General features: G+C 38.1%; 2 protein-coding genes across 4 annotated transcripts in view; both read right to left on the reverse strand.

Moving 5' to 3' along the window:
• CENPE (centromere protein E) overlaps window positions 1–10467 on the reverse strand; it is a 38406-nt gene extending 27939 nt beyond the window's left edge. For all 3 annotated transcript variants that reach the window (XM_085325684.1, XM_085325682.1, XM_085325681.1), the window contains exons 1-13: window positions 10328–10467; window positions 9778–9869; window positions 8746–8835; window positions 8549–8667; window positions 6883–7002; window positions 5858–5939; window positions 5596–5663; window positions 5446–5517; window positions 3824–3875; window positions 2825–2912; window positions 2491–2617; window positions 1666–1785; window positions 116–274 (exon numbers count right to left, since the gene is read on the reverse strand). In XM_085325684.1, coding sequence (XP_085181810.1) covers window positions 116–274; window positions 1666–1785; window positions 2491–2617; window positions 2825–2912; window positions 3824–3875; window positions 5446–5517; window positions 5596–5663; window positions 5858–5939; window positions 6883–7002; window positions 8549–8667; window positions 8746–8835; window positions 9778–9869; window positions 10328–10383 — 1245 coding nt within the window. In that variant the 5' untranslated portion in view covers window positions 10384–10467. The remainder of the gene's footprint in view (window positions 1–115; window positions 275–1665; window positions 1786–2490; window positions 2618–2824; window positions 2913–3823; window positions 3876–5445; window positions 5518–5595; window positions 5664–5857; window positions 5940–6882; window positions 7003–8548; window positions 8668–8745; window positions 8836–9777; window positions 9870–10327) is intronic.
• Window positions 10468–11127: 660 nt separating this feature from the next.
• Window positions 11128–19120, reverse strand: part of LOC146583982 (radial spoke head protein 6 homolog A-like) — an 8708-nt gene continuing 715 nt past the window's right edge. The window contains exons 2-7 of the mRNA XM_085325654.1: window positions 18458–19113; window positions 17738–17969; window positions 15298–16059; window positions 13643–13778; window positions 12684–12801; window positions 11128–11685 (exon numbers count right to left, since the gene is read on the reverse strand). Coding sequence (XP_085181780.1) covers window positions 11442–11685; window positions 12684–12801; window positions 13643–13778; window positions 15298–16059; window positions 17738–17969; window positions 18458–19113 — 2148 coding nt within the window. The 3' untranslated portion in view covers window positions 11128–11441. The remainder of the gene's footprint in view (window positions 11686–12683; window positions 12802–13642; window positions 13779–15297; window positions 16060–17737; window positions 17970–18457; window positions 19114–19120) is intronic.

Genomic DNA, 19120 nt, shown 5'->3' on the forward strand with positions numbered 1-19120 from the left:
GTCTTTACGGTATATTCACTGTAAAGCATCAGTGAGTTGATTCCTACTCAGAGAATATTTAAAATAACCCCTTAAAAATAAGGGAAAAAGCATCTGAAAATTGCCCATAACTTACTTTAGCATTCTGCTTTGATGAAAATGAGGCAGAAGTCACTAGCATTTCAGTTAAGTTTCGTATTCTATCCTCCTGTACTTTCTGAAGAGAATTTTTTTCTTCCAACAGCTGTGCTAATTGATCTTTTTCCATTGCATGAATTTGAGTCTTTGAAGAAACCTATTATAAAAAGAACAAGACAAACATGTATTTTTAGGAGTACAAAACTACCACTGAAGAATACATAAACATTAATTTTTAAAATACAACAACCACACACACACACACGTGCCTTCTTAAGTCAAGGAACTTTCTCTAAACTTTACCCTAGCAAAGAAGCTGACATTTAGTCTACAATTTATAGGTAGACTCACTATAYAAAGGGTTAAGAGTATAAGTATTTATTGGTAGAAGGTTTTTTTAAATCTAGAAAAAAAAAACCCCACAAACTCAAAATTTAAGGATTTCAGAAATAGACACCTTCTAAGTGTAACATAGCTCAAGATGAATAGCCTACAGTGCTGGAAATTTTAAGCTGTTAGAGCACTATGATTCAATTGTCAAATAACTCACAAGCTGCTGTAATGCACATGGACTTTTAAATTTTCAGTATTTCAAAATTTAATTTGTTGTAGATCAACTCCATTTCAGTAGCTAATTGTTATTTGGCAACCTAATCACAAACTTGCAATTGTTTAAGAATCTAGAAATAAACTCAGAGTTTGCATGTGTTGGAATATCTATTCCAACACTTTTCTACAATTAACAAGTATTTTTCTGACCACCTATTGTCTCAGAAGACAGCAGGCACAGGGTCACATGCAAGTTTAATTCTCTTTAAATAATCAGTTTTTCCTTAAGAAGGTTTACCCCCATTACTACTTTTTTTTTCCTGCAAGTACTATACAGATGTAAGCCTTCAAAACAGTATACTGAGAATTGTGCATGTATTTTCTTGTGCTTTATCTTTTACAACATATTTGAGAGACTTGTGAGGTTGTTCCTTATCATACATTTTTGGAGAAATATGAATATGTGGGAGACTACACTGCTGTGGATGGGGAAGGCAGAGTTCTTAATGTCCATTTTACAAGCTTATTTTCTTATACTTGACATAAGTTTGAGTTGTGGTAAGCTGTAACTGAAAGATCGGTGCTAAAACTTAAGACAGACATCAGTGAGGGGAAAAAAGTATGTATTAAGTTGGAATTGTTCACTATAATAAGTTAGTGAACATCGTTTTAATATTGCCACAAGTGAAAGACAGATATTTCAAGTGTCCTAAGCGGCATGACAACTTTCCATTGCTTAGCTGAATTCCTTCACTCACAGAAAGRAAACAGTTTACTTCAGTCAGTGGCTCCCATTCAGCATTAACTTTCACACAGATAGGCTGATCATCCTGATCAATTGTTCTGAACTTAGCATCACCTTTTAACTTTTGAGATTCATGACAAATGGTTTTAAACATAGTTTCCTGCCCCTCTAGATTTGACTGGTTTGAGTTCGAAGTAAAATGGTTCCAGATAGCAATCACCACTAAATACAAAAGTTAATATATTTTGACATACTTCCTCCAGCTGCTTTTTCAAATCCAGAATTTCTTTGCGATATCTCTTCAAGAGGGCATCATCATCAAGTACTTCATTGACTTTTGGAGTATTTTTCATTCTTTTGGCTGTATTGGCAAACTGGAAGAATGATCACACACTCTCAGAGGTAAAAAAAGTTAAAGAATAAATACACCAAAAGACTTATTCTCTCTCATATWTCCCAGTAGAATTAAAAGGATTTTAAAGATCAATATTTAATGAAGGGCAAATATCTGCCTGCCTATTTTTCATATATTCTTAATTTTGAAAAGGAAAGTTTTGGTTGCTTCACATCAACACAAGAAGTGAATCCTAACATTTAAGGAAAAACATACTGAGTTGTATTTCAATTAAAAAAAAAAAAAGCACGAGAGCACATCAAAGGAAAGAAATCCTACCTAAAAAATCCTACCTAAAAAAAAAAAACAGCAATACTTCCATTAAATTCCTTTTCTATAGGAGCTGTCTAACAAGTTGTAAAGACTTGTAGTCCTAACTGTTTGGAAAAGGTAAGGGAAAGGGGAAAAAAATAAAAGGAAAGGAAGTTATCTACTGTATGCGAGGTGATAAAAGAAGCTGTTCCAACTGGCACAAAGCTTTAGCTATATAGCCTACTACTACAAGAGGTCTGGGAAGAGACATACGATAAAAAGCATATTTAATGTCCCAAGTCCACAAAGGACCTTCAGAACATTCAAATGACTGCAGAACAAAAATTCCCTGCCCATCTTATTGCTTCTTCCAACCTGTCTACCTTAAAGCCTTAGGATAGAATAATTTTTGAAAACACATGGGAAGTTTTACCTGAAGTGTACTGAGTGTTTCATCAAAAGAAACGGGAGTAATTGTACAAATAACAACTGTCTTAGCATTTCCTCCCAGGGAGTTCTGCAGAATTCGAGTCAGCTTGCTGTCTCTGTAATTTATGAAACTGATGGGAAAGTGAGGAGAAGAAACAATGAAGAAAAGATTCATATTCTTGTACACAGAATATTGTAAATATCTTTCTTAAAGGTAACAAACCAACCTAGTAAACGTCATCTGAAGTAGTTCTTTATAAAAGATATGGTAACAGATTTTAATTTCTTCCTTCATTAATTACTTATCTTAAAACAGGAATGCAAATACAAATGCTTACCCAGAAGGGTCATCACAAAGTTTTTTGATTACTTGACCCAGAATGAACAAGCTTCGGTTTATATTGCAGCCTTCTTTCAGTCGGAGACCTACAYACAACATAGCATTTTTTCTTGAACACAAGAAAAGACATTTTCAACCAGTCATATTTTTGYGCTACATTATTCCCATAAGTATTGTCCAAGAAAGAGCCAAGGTTTAACTGCCATGATGCACCACAACCATCAGCCACTAGCATCAAAAGCGTCATAATAGATAGTCCTCTGCTATGAATSAGCATCAGTTATCTTTACTCATTAGGTAACTGGGATCATATGAACTTGRTATTTTAATACACATATTAGATTCTGCCAAATTTTTGCAAATGCCCATGATATATGTCTAAAAGTACCAATTAATCTGTAAATGGTATCTAAGGCCAATTTATTCCTTTAAGAGAATATATTTTATGTTCTTGTCAGATAATTATTTTATAGTCATACAGGTATTTTTGTGCAGCTTCAAGTTGTCATTGTTGACTATCAAGTTTCCTCCTGGCCAGACCAGAGTGAATCATCTATGTGTTTCTTTTATATGTAAATAATAAAAAAAAGGTCTGTACATGCTTCTAATGATTTCTTAACTACAGCTGATACTATTCCATTGTATTAGTCCACTGCATAACTTATTAGTCCTACTACTCTAGGAAGCCATATTACCACCTGGTAATTTGTACTTSGCAACATTTCAGTATTTCCTGAGGCAGATCCTCTTTCTACCAAACAGAAGAGATTAAAAAAAATTACATACACTTTCCTCCAACAGTTCAGAGGAGWTTATTTCATAGGAGTTTATATTTTGGATTCTATATTATATAGTTAATATGTAACCCAACAGCACATAGATTAAGATATTAAGCACATAGATATCACTTCCTTGATATCTTAGAATCTCTTAAGACATAACTTACAGAAGTGTTCCCTAGCCAAGCCTCATTTCAAATAAGATGACATTCACTCACCTTCAGATCCTGTTTGACTAGCTCTTTCACTCCCTGCCAGATCTACCAAGTTCTGCAAATTCATTAAATATTTCACTTGTTAGTTTTGAGGCAATTTAATTCTCAGTCCTCTTAATGCTAAATTCTCTGTGCAAGGCACTTCAGAAGTTCCAGTATGCTTGAATTATAAAACAAAAAAGTCAGCCCAAAGCTGTGTCATTCATTTTTGGAAGTAATCCATACCTACATATCAGGAAATATTTTCAAGGTGTGTAAGAATGTAGAACTCCTAATAATATCCCAAAGAGTATTTTAAACTTGCGGTGCAATTCACTCATCCTCAAGAAAAAAAAGGCAAAGACTGTTTCCTCAATACAAAAGTTTAGCTTTCTATGGCTTGAATCTGTATCAGCTGTATGTCTCCTTCCCTGCCATTGTGAGGCCAGTAGAAGGAAGGAATTAAATACCAGAGGAAAAAGGGGAAAAAAAATACACCCAACTCTGAATTCCAGTAAAAGTCAACTAGAACTTTATATTCAGGTGGATTTTGCTTTTCTATTTCAGGAGGGTAAAATCCTCTATTAACTCCACCAAGGAACAGAAGAACGGGTCCTCCTACCAATGCCAGAAAACCTCTCTCCATTGCTAGAGATTACTACAGTCAGATGCAGCAGGGAGGCAAGAGAGAAAGGAGAGGAGAGAACAGTGAAACAGAGAACAGGTATAACCAGCTATGAAAAATAAAAACAAAAATGAAGAGTGAGCAATACTTTGCTCACCTTTTACCTGAGTAGAGTTTACATTCAGATCTTCACATCAAGCCAGAACAGTAGTTCTCCTCACTAGTGTGTGATTGACTTAATGCTATTCTTGATACTAAAATAAGAGTGCTCGTGCAGCTTCAACAAGATTCAATGCTTTCATATTGATTTCATTCTTCCAGTTGATCTGGATTCTTTCCTGAGCACCCAGGGTACACTCCTCACAAGATCAGTGATTAAACTCCCCCTTCCCCTCCACGCTTAGGATAATTCATAAGCTGGTAAACTACTACAGGTGTTTGTAGGGATTACTTTTAGAAAACAAATCTTCTGACCATCGCAGCTGTAGGCCACATACGTTCTAGTATGTGACATCATCTAATAGTTAACATCATTAACAGCTTAATTTGGGAACAGTGCAGAGAAGCATTATCTCTGAACTTTAAAAGTTTAGTTTGCTTGGTTTGTCAGTGGATCAGAAACAATCACAGTAGAAACTGTGCTTAACAAAAAAAAAAAAAAAAAAAAAAAAAAAAAAAAAAAAAAAAAAAAAAAAAAAAAAAAAAAAAGACAAGAGCACCTTGACAATAACCCCTTACTTTGCATCAGGGCATAACATTCTCCAGTCCGGCACGGACTGTGTAAGAACTACAGCCACACTGGAAATTCTTTCAAAGGGAGAACATCTTCTAAATAACACTCCAGGAGTGTCTCATACTGACAATTGGAAGTATTACTTCTAGCTAACCAGCATCTGATAGAAATCATCAACAAAATGTACTCRTAAGGTAGTTATAAAATGGTATTCTTTTTTCAAACAAGCTGAAGTGGTAAATTCTCTATTTAAATGCGCACCCAATAACTTTTTGAAGTACTGCTTACCAAATGAGATACCATTACTGCTCCGTCACAGTTTGCATTTGTAGGGTCACTTCTTTCTCTGCTTTCGATGATCTAGAAGAAGAATGTGCCATGAAGTTTTTGTGATAAGCTAGAAAATAATAAATACCTCTCAAAATGAAACAGTTTTACCATTCTGAAGATAGTGTGAGAACGGCTGCTGTGTTCATTCATTTTTGTTTCTCCATAATGTCGGTTCTCTGTCAAAAAGCAGTATTAGAATACTTCTGTTTATATTCTGATAAATCGGAGATAATAGACAAGAACAGTTTTAAAGAACTATCAGAAATGCATTGATTTTTTTAATATAATCTCAAGGTGACAGCTATGATTTTAGAGATGACTGATTTAACRCTCTTTAAAAGTATCAACTGATATTGGCTACATAACTTACTTTCTCCTTTTCTGATCCATTCCATAACTTGCTCCGGGGCAACTACCACCTCTTCAATCAGATCTTCTACATATGTATTCCTCTTAAAACAGGAGGAAAAAAACCAAAAAGAAACGTAATATTTTTATTTTACTAAACTCTAAAATTCACTTGAATGCATGAGAAGTTAATATTACTAGGAAGTATTATTGCACACATTTATTTCAGTTTACTTCCTTCTTAAAAGGAGACARCACTACTGGAATGTCTTTTTGCATGTATTTCCCTCTAAACAGAGGATTAAGAAAGTCTACGTCAGCACTATAACCTGAAGGCAACAGTATCAAGAGATCTAGAAAGTTTCCCAAATATAAAACCAGTAAGGGAATTATCCTTCCGGACCCTTTCCTGAGGAAATCCATAATATCTACAGAGAAATATATTTCTAAGGTCATAATTACAGAGCTGGTTACCCTTCTTCAAGTTCCAAAAATACTTATGATACAGGTTGTTGAAAGAAAAAAGTTCTAATATGTATTATTAGCTACAAAACTTAATATAAAGAAAATGAAGATAGCATTAATACAAATTTMTTTTTCCCTACTGATTTTATACTGAATGTAGTTCTAGTTTGATGGTTATGCAATGAAAAGTGTATCCACTCTGTAGATGATACAAAGATGAAATGGTATGAAAGCAACTCCTTTGTATATTATTAAATAATCTTTCGACACATTGAGCTAAGGGGATTAATACCATGTTTACAGAASTTCTGTTAGTTAGGCAGCTCAAAGGGACCCACTACCAAAGTTATTACATTGTCCAAGACGATATATTTTAAGAGCGAAAGTCTCCATGCAAAGATGAATCAATAACAGTGAGCCCAACTTCACTGTTGGTGTCCTACTACATCAAGCATCCTTCAGCTTTTTCAAGATAATTATGTAATTTGACAAGGAAGAGTTTTAGACCAGATGCTTCTAAAGGCATTTTTTACCCCAAGCTGATGCAATAAAGCCTACCTTAGCATAGTTTATGCCACTTACATTAACATCCTCACGAATTCCTAGAGGTTTCTTTTTCCTGATATCACAAAGCAGATCTGTAATGGTTTCATTGTAGATTTCCATGTAAGAAACTCTCAGCARAAATTCCCTGTCTGGAATCTAAAGATTGAATTCAAAAAAAARCAAAACAAACAAAAAACAGACCAGATTAAAGCCAAACATTTTTTCATTGCAAGYGTTCTGAGCTCAGAATTACACATGCGGATACTGTTCCACAGATTTTGCTCCATCTTCTTTGCACTTCAGCATCTACCAAGAATTAGGATGTTATCACCAGAACATCTTTTTCTTCCATTTTTTCTCTCCCTCTTGCTCTATTAGTGGTATATCACTTTTAGCAGATCGTAAGAATATGGTAACTTCTCTATAGATAAGTGATAATGGATTTCCCATTTAACTGCCCTTTCCAAATCTAATTTCCTCCTGCCTAGATTCTTTTCTCTCTAGGTACATAGTCTTCTCTTCTGCTTGCTTGGATTTACTTTGCTACTGCTTCTACACAAGGACTATAGCACCTCAGAAAGTTTTCTTGGCTTCAGTTGCTTTTACAGAGCCTAATAGCTGTCTGCACCTCAAAGGAGCAATGAGGTATTTCACACAACTAATACCCTCAAGGCAGAAGCAAGTGCCCTGCAGAGCACACTTTGGAAATTACTATTTTAATTTATACCTTCTCCTTATTTTCCACAATGTAGTATCATGCTCAGGGCCCAAATCCTACACTAGTTGTGTAAAAGTATTCCCAACTAAAAGCCAAAAAACAAGAAAACCCCACAACACACCCACACATGTTATATAGAACTGGTAATCTGATGATATACTACATAATTGAAAATCCAGTTGGATCTCTTGTATGTCTGCACATAGAGGACAGCTATATTAAAGCAGATGAATAAACTGAAGGAACTTTTCKAGGAAGGACCATCAAGTTTGCACATCTGAGGGCCAGTGCTGATCACAGCTATTCCTAACTAGACTGTGAATATCAATTAAACACAGCAGCACTTTGTGAAGTCAGTTCTTCACCTACTTTTCCCTGAAATCCTCAAATCACAAACTACTATTTCATCCCCCAGCAAATAGGACTTCATTGTCCTATGCTCAGGTGGTACAGCTCCAAAGACTCTTTTCCACTACAATTGGGGCCTGCATTATCCCTAAATCTGTGCACTGTAGGAACTATTAACAGTGAACAATCAGACATTCTTTTGAAAGATTGAAATAAGTTTAATTTCATACTCTTCTGACTTTTAAAAATTTGTCTTTTAAATATAGTTAATTTCTTTAAAGGTAAGTTTTAAACAACAATACAGACACAGATGAAGCTTCCTATTACTTTACCTACCACTCATCAAGAGTGATCATCTATTTATGCTTGTAATCAAAGTGTATTTGCAAAAAAAAAAAAAAAAAAAAGGTTTTTAAACAAGAAGCCTGATACTGATCTAATTCAAACTATTAGAGGCCCATTATCATAGTTACTACTGACATCTCTGCAAGACTCACAAACCAACTGTAGCATAACCTCACATATAGTTTGTTTCCGTAGAAAGGCATTTATGAAGGAAACTAGGTTTTCCTCTGATATTTGCAAACATTGACAACACTTTCAGTCACTTGATATCAATTTAATGGAATTACTCACCTCAAAAATAAGTTTGAAAACATGCTGAATTGCCTTAGGGATAATGCCCACAGAATCATCATTTCCCATCATTGTATATGTCTTCCCTGAGGCAGTCTGTCCATAGGCAAAAATTGTGCCTGGAAAGATGATTAAATATTACTTATGATTTAGGAGATACAATACAAAAAGGATTTAAAAACAATTCTAAAACTTACCATTATATCCCTGCACTGCTGACTGTATAATTGGTACAGCCACACCTTCATAAAGCTGTTGAGTGTTGTCACTYGAGTGAAAGACACGATCTCAAGAAAAAGTAAAGCATGCAAGTCAGTCATATGCACAGTCAAAAATAAGAGGGCATCTTACTTGTATTGTATTTGAAGTCACCAATACTAAAAATCAGATCTTTTGTAGGATTATTCAATTATAAAATGTATTTGTGATACTACTAACCAGTATTTTAAGAAGAAAAGTTAAAACCCAAACCAGAAGAGGTATGACAGACAGACAATAGACTAGTCAAACCCCTACAAATATGATCTAAACAGTTTAGGACTACATGGAAATATAGTCCTAAAAATTGGTATGGCTAATTTATCTTGCAGGATTACAAGTTAGAAAATATAGACTACTTGTTAAATCCCTAGCTCAAGATTTGTGTTTATTGAATCTATTTTTCCTCTTTTTTGGGGGGGGGGGAAGGGGGAAGTGGAGGAGAAAATGGGGAAGACAACACCTTTATGATAGCTACATTTATAGTAACTACCAGAGTGGATCAGTAGSAAGGAACCCATAGAGCAAAACAGTTATGAAGATCTAACATCTGCTCTAAGCACTTATCAGTCCCAAATGACAAACACTACCTTCCTCCCCCGCCACCCCCCAAGTTGTGGGCTAGCCSTGGTCTGGTGCATTTTTATCTAAAACGCAATTGCGCATCTCAAAGCATCTTCCAGTTTACTTCCATGTAAAAGTGAGTTGAAGTCACATGCTCCAAGACTACTCTACACAGTGGACCAGAACACAGAGAGCACGGACAATCAGGAGACTGACTTCAAAAGCACACTGCTGATCCAAACTAAAATGCTAATCCTCTGTGCCCCAGTGATACTCCTTAAAAATTATGAAAAGGAGGAAAAAATAGATATATTGTAAATGCTAAGTTAATTGCTGTCAGCATGTAATACAGTAACAGAGGTCCCTGCAAGCACTTAAAAAAAAAAACAAAACTCTCACATGCTTACCATAATTAAAGACTTTTGTACCATTCACTTCTGCAATAGTATTATTTTCACTTTTCCAGTAGAGTGACAATTTATCTTCAAGGGCATTTTCTCTAAAAGGACAAAAAGTTGTTCTCTTAATCTTACCAAGCAATAACTACTAGCACTACCCCATTTATTTTATGCATTCATGTCTTCTTTTTTAGAAAAGAAGCTTTGTCTCATATTAACTGTGGATAATCAGCTTATTATTAAAGGCACAGATACGGGCTGCCTGCCGACCCGCCCCAGGCGCGGGACTGCGCTGCCGTAACGCGGGGCCCCTCCTTGCCGCCAGCACCTCGCTCTCGCCCCCGCTCCCGCTCCCCCTCCCCCTCCCCGCGGCCCTCGCAGCCCCGCTCGTGCCGCCTCTCCGCTCCCTCGCTCTCCGCGGGCGGAGGCCGCCGCCACCGCCCAGCCTCCCCCCTCGCAGGGCGGCAGCGGCGTTCCCGGAGGCCTGGCTGAGGGCGRAGGGGACGCGGCAGCACCCGAGCGACCCGAGGAGCTCCGCGCGCTCGGCCGGAGGCCTCACCTGGCGATGAGCGGCCGTACGCGCACGCAGACCGTAACGGCCCCCTCGTCCGCCATCGCCGCGACCGACGGGCAGCCACCGGCACCGCACCGCAACACAACGGCCCAACCGCCGCCTCGGTTTGAACTTCTCCCCGGGCCTCTTCCTATTGGCCCGCGCGGGGCAGACGCCGCTGCGGACCGTACCACTCGCCAAGAGCTGGAGGGGGGAGAGGCGGGAAAGCAGAGCGCGGGGAACGCGGCGGAACAGCCCGCGCTCGGCAGGGGCAGTGCCGCGCCGCCCCCCCGGCTCGGCGGTAGCCCTGGGATGGTAGCGGCCAGCCGGAGCCGCTAGCGKGAGGGCGGCCTTGGCGCGGCGCTGTGGTTCCCGGGCGAGGCGCGCTGCAGAAAGGCGTTCCTGAAGGAAATGTGATGAGAAAGAGTACGATACAGCAGCAAACGCATCGCTCCATGGAATCTGTTTCATAATCTGGGAAATGTGGGTTTCTGAGTGCTTCAAAGAGTAGAGAGTTTGACGTATTGTCCAGTAAATTACATAGTTTCTCCTCTAGGGCTATGCTGACTATGGAATTTAAGTAATATGTGCGTATGCCTTCACACATGCAAAACTGTCAAATATCTGCTATTTGACAGCTAATTTACAGGAAATACAGATGAAAGTACATGCTAAAGGCAGCAGATGTTATATAAAAGTTACATTGTTTTGTAATAGAGTTATTGCTGTTTACATCTGTAATTTTTTTGTTATAATATACATATTGGTATGGAAGTGCAGGTTTGAAAAACACCATGAAAATTAAGTAGATAGTAGTGTTATTTAATTCAAAGGGTTATTATTTTAGGAAACAGAGGCAGAATGTCTAGTGTTCTAAAAAAGGCTACTTTTTTATGTTGTCTTCCAGMGAAAGCAATTCAGTCTTCCTGCCAGTGCAGGTGGACTTGGGGAACAAGGCAGGCAAGGGAGGTAGTCTGTACGGAGGAGCCTACAGAAACTGAAAATCAGAGCATCTAAGCTGCTTCTGCTTACATTTCTTTTAAAATCTACTAATTTATGATTAGTTTCTTAAAATACTATTAATGTTTAAACTTTCAAAGCTAAAGGTTCTTCTTGTATTTCAATCATCCTCCTCCTCATCCTCCTSCTCATCCTCTTCTTCCTCCTCTTCCTCTTCCTCAGCTGCCGCTAAGGCTTCTTCCTGTGCAGCCTTGAGAGCTTGTTCCTCTTCCACAGTAGGGTCATTTGTCTCTGTGATTTCTGGCCCACTAGGATATTCTGCTTGCACTGGTGGAGGCAGTGAGGGTGTATGGTTTTCTGGACTGTATTTGTGACCCCAGCCTAAGTAGATATTATCAAATCTCCTGAGGAAAAAAAAAAAGCAAAAGATCGCACAATCTCCCCAAGAGAAATACTAGTGGAAATATTCTCAAACCTCCTCAATCTGCTGAGCAAAAAACCTTTATGGTTCAGGTTACCTATAACTGTTGTATTTAAAAGATGGCATCTTTGTTAACTAAGGCAAGTATAGATTATATATAAGATTCTTCATCTTCTGTCTTAAACATGTATTCACTATCACTGTGCACAAGTAAGTGGCATTCTCCATCAGTCCCAGGTGTAGATACATTTCAGTCAATGAATTAACAATAAACAAACTTTATTAAATAGGTATCTATGTTTAGTGTAATAAATTGTAACTATTTGTTCATTGTTTAGAAGAAGGAATAAGCCGATGGAGGGGGAGGAGGAGGTTTTACAACAATCAGGGTTGAGACATGGTGTCAGACAAAAAATTATGGTAAGCACAAAAGCTTATATGACCCCTTGTGGAACCAGTGTCGGGGCCCTAGCTATCTTGCAGGACTATGAAGAGCTGAAGTAAGCAACAAGCTGCTCAGAGGTTTTGAAGGTAAAAGGATAAAGAAAAGATAAGCAGGCGCCTGTAATTTTCTCACAGAACAGCATCCCAAAAGGGAGTCAACACAACAGATAAGCAAACCCCTGTGATCACTCACAAGGAGACAAACCAAAATAAAGAGACAGAAGAMRACCACGGCCTTCCTCTCCACGACCACCAGAGAGCTTCAGACGACCCCCCCAGCAACTCACACATGCGCAAAACGCACCAGGAGATTACAACACAGATTATAAAAAGGGGACTGTGCGTGAGGGAGGCGCGCACTGTTGGCAGAGCTGAGACTCCCCGGCCGCCCAGCGCTGTTTTGCTTGTGGCTGCTTACTTAATTAAATAAATTGTTCACATGATTTAACAAACTCTCTGTATGAATTAACCTTCAAGAGAGTAACTTAYGACATTTAGCATATACAGTCTATGTAACCATATGAACTGGCTACTTACCTGCCAGATGCAAAGGCATATGCTCCAGGCCATCGATTAGACTGAAGGATTGCAACAGCATATTGAGGGACYAGGTTTGTAGAATACTGAGCTGTCCAAGCAGGGATATTTTGAATCCCTGCACACAACCAAAAACACACTATATGAAGAAACTGGCTTATGAGCAGCTACAAAATATTTAAGATTTAACTACAAGACTTTCTCAGAATTCAAGCAATGGTTATATTAAGATGCATGTTAGAAGAGCCAAAATTCAGAAACAATGAATGTAGGTATTGCTTTCTAACAGGTGATTTGGATGTATGTTTCAGTATCACAGGAATATTGCATAGCCATGTGGAAAGAAGCTCATGCTTCTGAAATTCAGTAGTACCCACTACTGTTTTTTTTTTTTTTTTTTTTTTTTTTTGGTCAAGGACTGTTGATCACTTATGCATAAATAATATATTTTACCCTAATCTAAGAACAGAGAGTAGGAAATTAATTTAATATTGATGTAATCTAATATTCAGCTTCTCACATTCCCATGATTTGCTATGGTAATACATTACAGGATCTAAATTCTTATTTATRTATTTATGGGTGCATATATGTACACATTTATGTATTTATTTACACATTCACACTCTTTTTTGTCTRAAAAAGATGATGGAAAAATAGCTGCATGTAACTCATGTAGTGAGCAGTCCTGAACTTGCAGTAGCCTGGTAAATGAGGCTTTTTTTTTTTTCATTTATTCTAGAAGAGATTGTTAACTACTAAAACCTAACAATTTCTGTTTTAATGTCAACACTGTTAACCATTTCACTTTTGATCGATTTTGTGAAAGAATGTGCTTGCCCTACAATACCAAACACACTGTTCCATGAAGCGTCTGAGGCCTCTAACTTCAAATGTTTACTACCCAAATGCCAACATTCCCACTGGCCATCAAAACCTTGGTATTCCCTGAAAAGTACCTTCATCTTCAGAGACTGGAGTGAGAAGAGGAGGTCCTATTTCCTGCTGTACTTCTTCTATCTCCTCTGCTTTCTCCTCCTCTTCACCTTCTTCTTCTTCTGATTTTTGAAAAGGATTAAGCCAAACACAGCGACCCTGTAATTGATATGGAAGCTTATTAAATATATGTAACAATCATTGAAAGAATGCAAGCCAGTAGAAACAATTGGTTCAGACACATGCAGACATAACTGAGGGGGAAAAAACAGAAAATCATTCCTATTTTTCTATTTCAGAATAACATCATACCTCCGTTACCAGCTTTTTGTTATTGTAGATTTCAGCTCTTTTAAGCACAATCCATGCTGGTAACAGATGCTGGACTTCAGTGAAAAGACCAAAATTCTATACTTATTAATTGAAATTATGTCTTTAGACATGCACTTATTTCAATACTCCTCTTGTGAGGTGATAATAATTTGTTGCTAGACTTTATCAGTCACAAACATGCTGGCAATTCTGCTGGAATTATGCATCTCTTCCTTGTCAGGCACAGAGTGTGAGTATGCACAGAAGATGCACAGAATATCCTGTCCCTGCTCACCTGGGCTCAAGTCCAAACAGGTTCTTGAATGGTGCATGCAAAATTCTTATTTATGCATTCTCCCTGTGCAGACCTGTACTATGTATCTCAGTTCAATACTTACAGAACAGAGAAAACACAAGGAAGGCAGCTACATCACATTAGTGTACAAAGGTACCCTTACATTTGGGCTGACAGGGCTACCTCCAAACAGTGGGAAGTTAGTTCAGTCCTTGACAGTTCAGTTCATATCCTGCTAGGATGGCTAGTTATTGCCAACTGAGAAGCTAACACTTACAGAACCTGTGCCTTCTTTTAAAGTCTGCTTTGCTGTTTAGCTACCAGTCAGAGGAACATTACAAAATGTTTTTAAGATTCTAAATGACTGTAGGTTTAATTTTTACAACTATTGGTTTGCTGATAATAATTTCATCTCTTACTTCCTGCTACTTGTCATTATTTTGCACTCCTCRAGTTGGTTGACCAGCCAGCAAGTCATCTAACAAGAATGATCAAATTACTAACACCTCTTTCCAGCACTTGCCTGGCATCAAAAATGTTTTATGCTACTATTGTATTTACTGTGTTTTGTTTTTAATCTTTTCATTTGCATGTTTCACAGTAGAAAGTAAGCAACAAAAATTAAACCACAAGAAAGTACAAAACAATTTTCATTTAGCATAAATCATGAGCCGTCCGTATTTTAGCATTCTAGCCAAGAAAATAAAATTTAAAATATTTTGTCAAGTGAGGAATTCACAAGAGGAAACCTAATAGGGAAGATAACCAGAAATAATTGTTATTATCAATACATAACCCCATACAGAAACCTAGAAGGTTCATAACAATATCTATATAAACATATATAAATATATTTTATATATTCTATGTATATATGAATATATTTAATGTATTTATATATAACATRGTATATGTGATAGTTTTCTGTAAAAAAAAAAAATCAGCCCAATACTATTTCTGGTGAACAGTTCAAATCTGTGCAATTGAGGAGTTTCATTTACATTCTGAAACTCTATTGGTATGATGGTGTAAATGGTATCTGAGGTCAACGTGAGCTACACAGGAACATACCTGCTTTAGAATATTCTGTGTATGATGTACCCACATGGACAGAGAATCCACCATTTCAACCACAGAAAGGGGCTGAAAATCAGGATTTTCTTCATATGTATCTCTTCCTCCTCCCCCCTCTTCCTCTTCATCTCCTTCCTCCTCTCCAAACTGGTAAAATCCAATGGGACAGATCTGGGTTCCTGCTGAGATCCGAGCTATCTGTGCACGCAGGTAATTGGCCTCATTTCCAGGGAAAGGGGGAAAGCTCACAACAGGAGCATCCAGCCTACCAGTGAAGAACTTCCTGATTTTCCTGGCACAGACAATCTGTGCTGGAGTCACTGGAGGCAACTTCACCCAGGGTTTGCCTGGCTCGTTACAGACAAAGTAGATATACTTATTAGTCCCAGTCCCATTGTCTTCTCTTGGGATGACAGGTGGGGGCTTATAGGTGGACTGTGGTGGTTCATCATCTTCTTCTTTCTCTTCATCTTCATCTCCTTCTTTGTCCTCACCCATCCCTTTCCCTCCTTCCTCATTATCTTCTTCCTCTTCTGCTTCCTCCTCCTCTGCCCTGTCATGGTACTGTACTTCAGCTATAATATAGTTCATCTCCAGCCCTAAAATCTTGCCCCAAAAGCGACAGGTCTGGATTGGCTGAACACTTATTAGTTGTTTAAGGGCAAGGAATATGTGATAGGTTTCATCTTTGCTTAAGCCAATTCCAGCCTGTTCAAAATAAAAGGCTGTTTCCATCACATTGGGTAGAGGGGTCTCTGCCTAGGAAAGAAAAATGTTAGTTAGAGGTGAAGAATAATAGTAAAAATATATCTTTGAAAGTTTAAACATGTTATCCATTGAAAGTCAGACTTCAGTTTCCTATAGTGCCATTCATCCTCTCAAAGGGCTTTATAGGCATTCATTCACTACATCTTCCAAAATCATCTACAAAAATTAAAAATGCCATTTTAAGGATAGAGAAGAGAACACAGATGAATTACAGCTTTTAGAATACAAGATTTAAAAATTCCAATCCACTTTTAATTACTGCAAAATAAGGAAGGTCAGAATTCTTATAAGTGATCACTACCTACAAAGAACTTCTAGGGTGTGCCAGCTAGGTAAGAGGCTATGGTGCCTAGCCTAGAAACATGTGGCTGCATTTCCTTGTGTTTGTGGTAAATTCATTTGGGSAAAACAGAATATATATTTTGTATATTCATACACAAGGCCAACAATATGAATGCTGTTCTTTTGGATACCTTAGCATAGAGCTCCCTGCATTATTTAAGATGGAGTCTAAATAGCTAGTATAAAATGTTGGCCTCTGTTCTTATTGAAGTCAGTAGTCAGACTACAGCCTCCTTAACTGGGAGCAGAATTTGGTCAATAATGAGGATTTCAGAAAGTATTCTATGTGCTTTATCACCATTTTGTCTTTTCATGGAGATAGGTGATTACATAAAATAGACAAAAAGAAATACTAGAAGTTGTAAATGGGGGGAGGGAATTTGGAGGAAGAAGTGCGAGCTTCATTTGGAATTTTCCTGGCCCTTCCACATTTCTTGTATCAAAACAAGCTAGACAGGAATATGAAAAATTCCAATATTCTCTCTGAAATACCCTACTTTTCTCCATTTTTACCATTTTTACTGTACTGTAAAATGAGTAATAGGCCCTGGACAAGATGAAGGAATCTTTCTTCTGTTTTTAGTATTTGTATTCTACAACAGCAATTCATTTGAATATATACTGGTAACTTCCAATAAAAGTCAACATCTTAACTGTTATCTTTATTTATCCCTTAGTTATTACAAGAATTTTCTTAATATTTCATTAAGTTCAAAGACTTGTGCATATAAGCAGCTGGATATGAAAAATTCTCTGTTCTATGATGTGGCTTTTCAGTTCTAGTAGCTCTTCATGATCACSACAATTTTTTTTGCTAGTTGGTCAAGGAAGGACTGGAACCACAACCGGAATGGGAAGGATCACAAAATTCTCCATCCTCTGTTTTACAATAGTTGCTGTGCACAGTGTTGTCAAACTGGTATCTGTACCGTATTGTCTTTAAGTAAAGAAATGTGACTTCTGGATAAAGAATGTAATTTGGATGCAGTATTCCAGGTTGCACTAGTATGTGCTATATATTGTAATCTTACTTTTTATTTCTCACCTCTAGAATGTTTAACATTTTAAAGGCTCAGAATGTGAGATTATACTATAGGAAAAAATCCTAACTAAATAACTGGATAGTTTTTCATAACTGGACATGGGACCAGGTAGACTATGAAGGGAGTGCTCTATATGGTAGTATARCTGCAGCTATGTCATATGACCTTAAGAGGCAATACTACTAGGGAGACTACAACTTTGCCCCYTCCTCCTTTCCTTTCTCACCGTCCTCCCACCCATCTCCCTGCTATATTTGATATCATTTTTTTTGATAATAACTCACTATCTCGTCTTCTAGCTCTTCATCTCCTTCTCCATGTGCCTTAAGGAACAAAGCTTTACGCTTTTCTGCAACTTCAAATGTTGGAAGAATCTCATGCTCATCACGGAGAGTATCCATTTTTTTCTGAAACTGGGCCCACTTCACATCTTTGCTGATATTCTCAATTAYGTCTACTGCATTTGTAGGCTGTTCGTCCAGGATCTTTGTTAGCATGTCAGCAAGGTGATCATATCTGTCATAAAAACACAAATATTATTGGCCTAGTATATAAAAGTCTTGGAGGAATATGATTTAACGTCAAAAGTAGAAGCTGATCAYCTGGAGCTTTGCAGAAACCACTGAAATAATTAGATATAAAGAGATCATGCAGCATTAAATTAAATTTGAAACTAGCATGATTGTAATGTATTTAAGAGCAGTCCTATCTTCCATTTTTGGTTTATTCCACACCTGACTCAGGAGCTGAAGCTGAATTTAAATGTGCTGTTAATCAAATTTTGAACTCTCTAAATTCCCTTGTGAATTTTTATTCTGAAAGATGCTGGGCACACAGAGCTATCATATAAAGAAAAATCATTGCATTGATAAGGTATTTTCCYTTCCTACATTAACCGGTCTCCCTCCATTTCTTAATGTAATCCTTTGCCCTTTCAACTGCACTGTTTTAATTTCCATTTGTACGTCCTACCCCTTTCAATGTTATCCCTGTTGCAGACTCACAAGTTCAGGCCAGATGTTGTGCTGCTCTTCAGYAAATAGGCTTTTGCATTCTGAATTGCCAGAATTCGGGGGTTAGGGTCTGGCATCTGATCATCATATGGACTGCATCCTGGCTGATTGAGACCATAGCCTGGTTCATGTGGTTGATAGGGGCCATGCCCAGGTTCATAAACTTGATAGGGATCCTCTTCTACTGCGTATGCCTCATAGGCACTTCCTGGCTCATGTGTTTGATAAAGGTCTAATTCTGGTGCATATGACTCATAGGTGCTTTGCCTTGGTTCCTGTGCCCGGTAAGAGTCTTGTCCCAGTGTGTAGCTCTCACCGACGTCTACTTCCGACACCTCTGGCTCATAAGGGGCTTGCTCTGCTCCGAGTGGCTGATAGAGGTACTGCTCCGGCGTCGGTGACTGATAGGGTAGCTGTCCCGGTGTGTGAAGCGGATAGACACCTCCTCCTTGGTCTTGTGCTTCGTAAGGGTCCTGGCCAGGTGCATGTGGCTGATAGACCAGCTCTTGCGGCTGACCAGAAACTTGCCTCACCTCCTGGTATCCATAGGGAGCGCGTCCCGGCTCCGGCTGCAGAGGCCGGGCAGGGGTCTCTTCAGGTTCAAAGCCCTCATAAGGCGGCCGCTCGGGGCCCTCCTCCGCCCGCTCCTGTTCC

Source organism: Rhea americana, unplaced genomic scaffold (assembly GCF_003343005.1).
Source record: "Rhea americana isolate MKP2758 unplaced genomic scaffold, rheAme1 scaffold_99, whole genome shotgun sequence".
Taxonomy (NCBI): Eukaryota; Metazoa; Chordata; class Aves; order Rheiformes; family Rheidae; genus Rhea; species Rhea americana.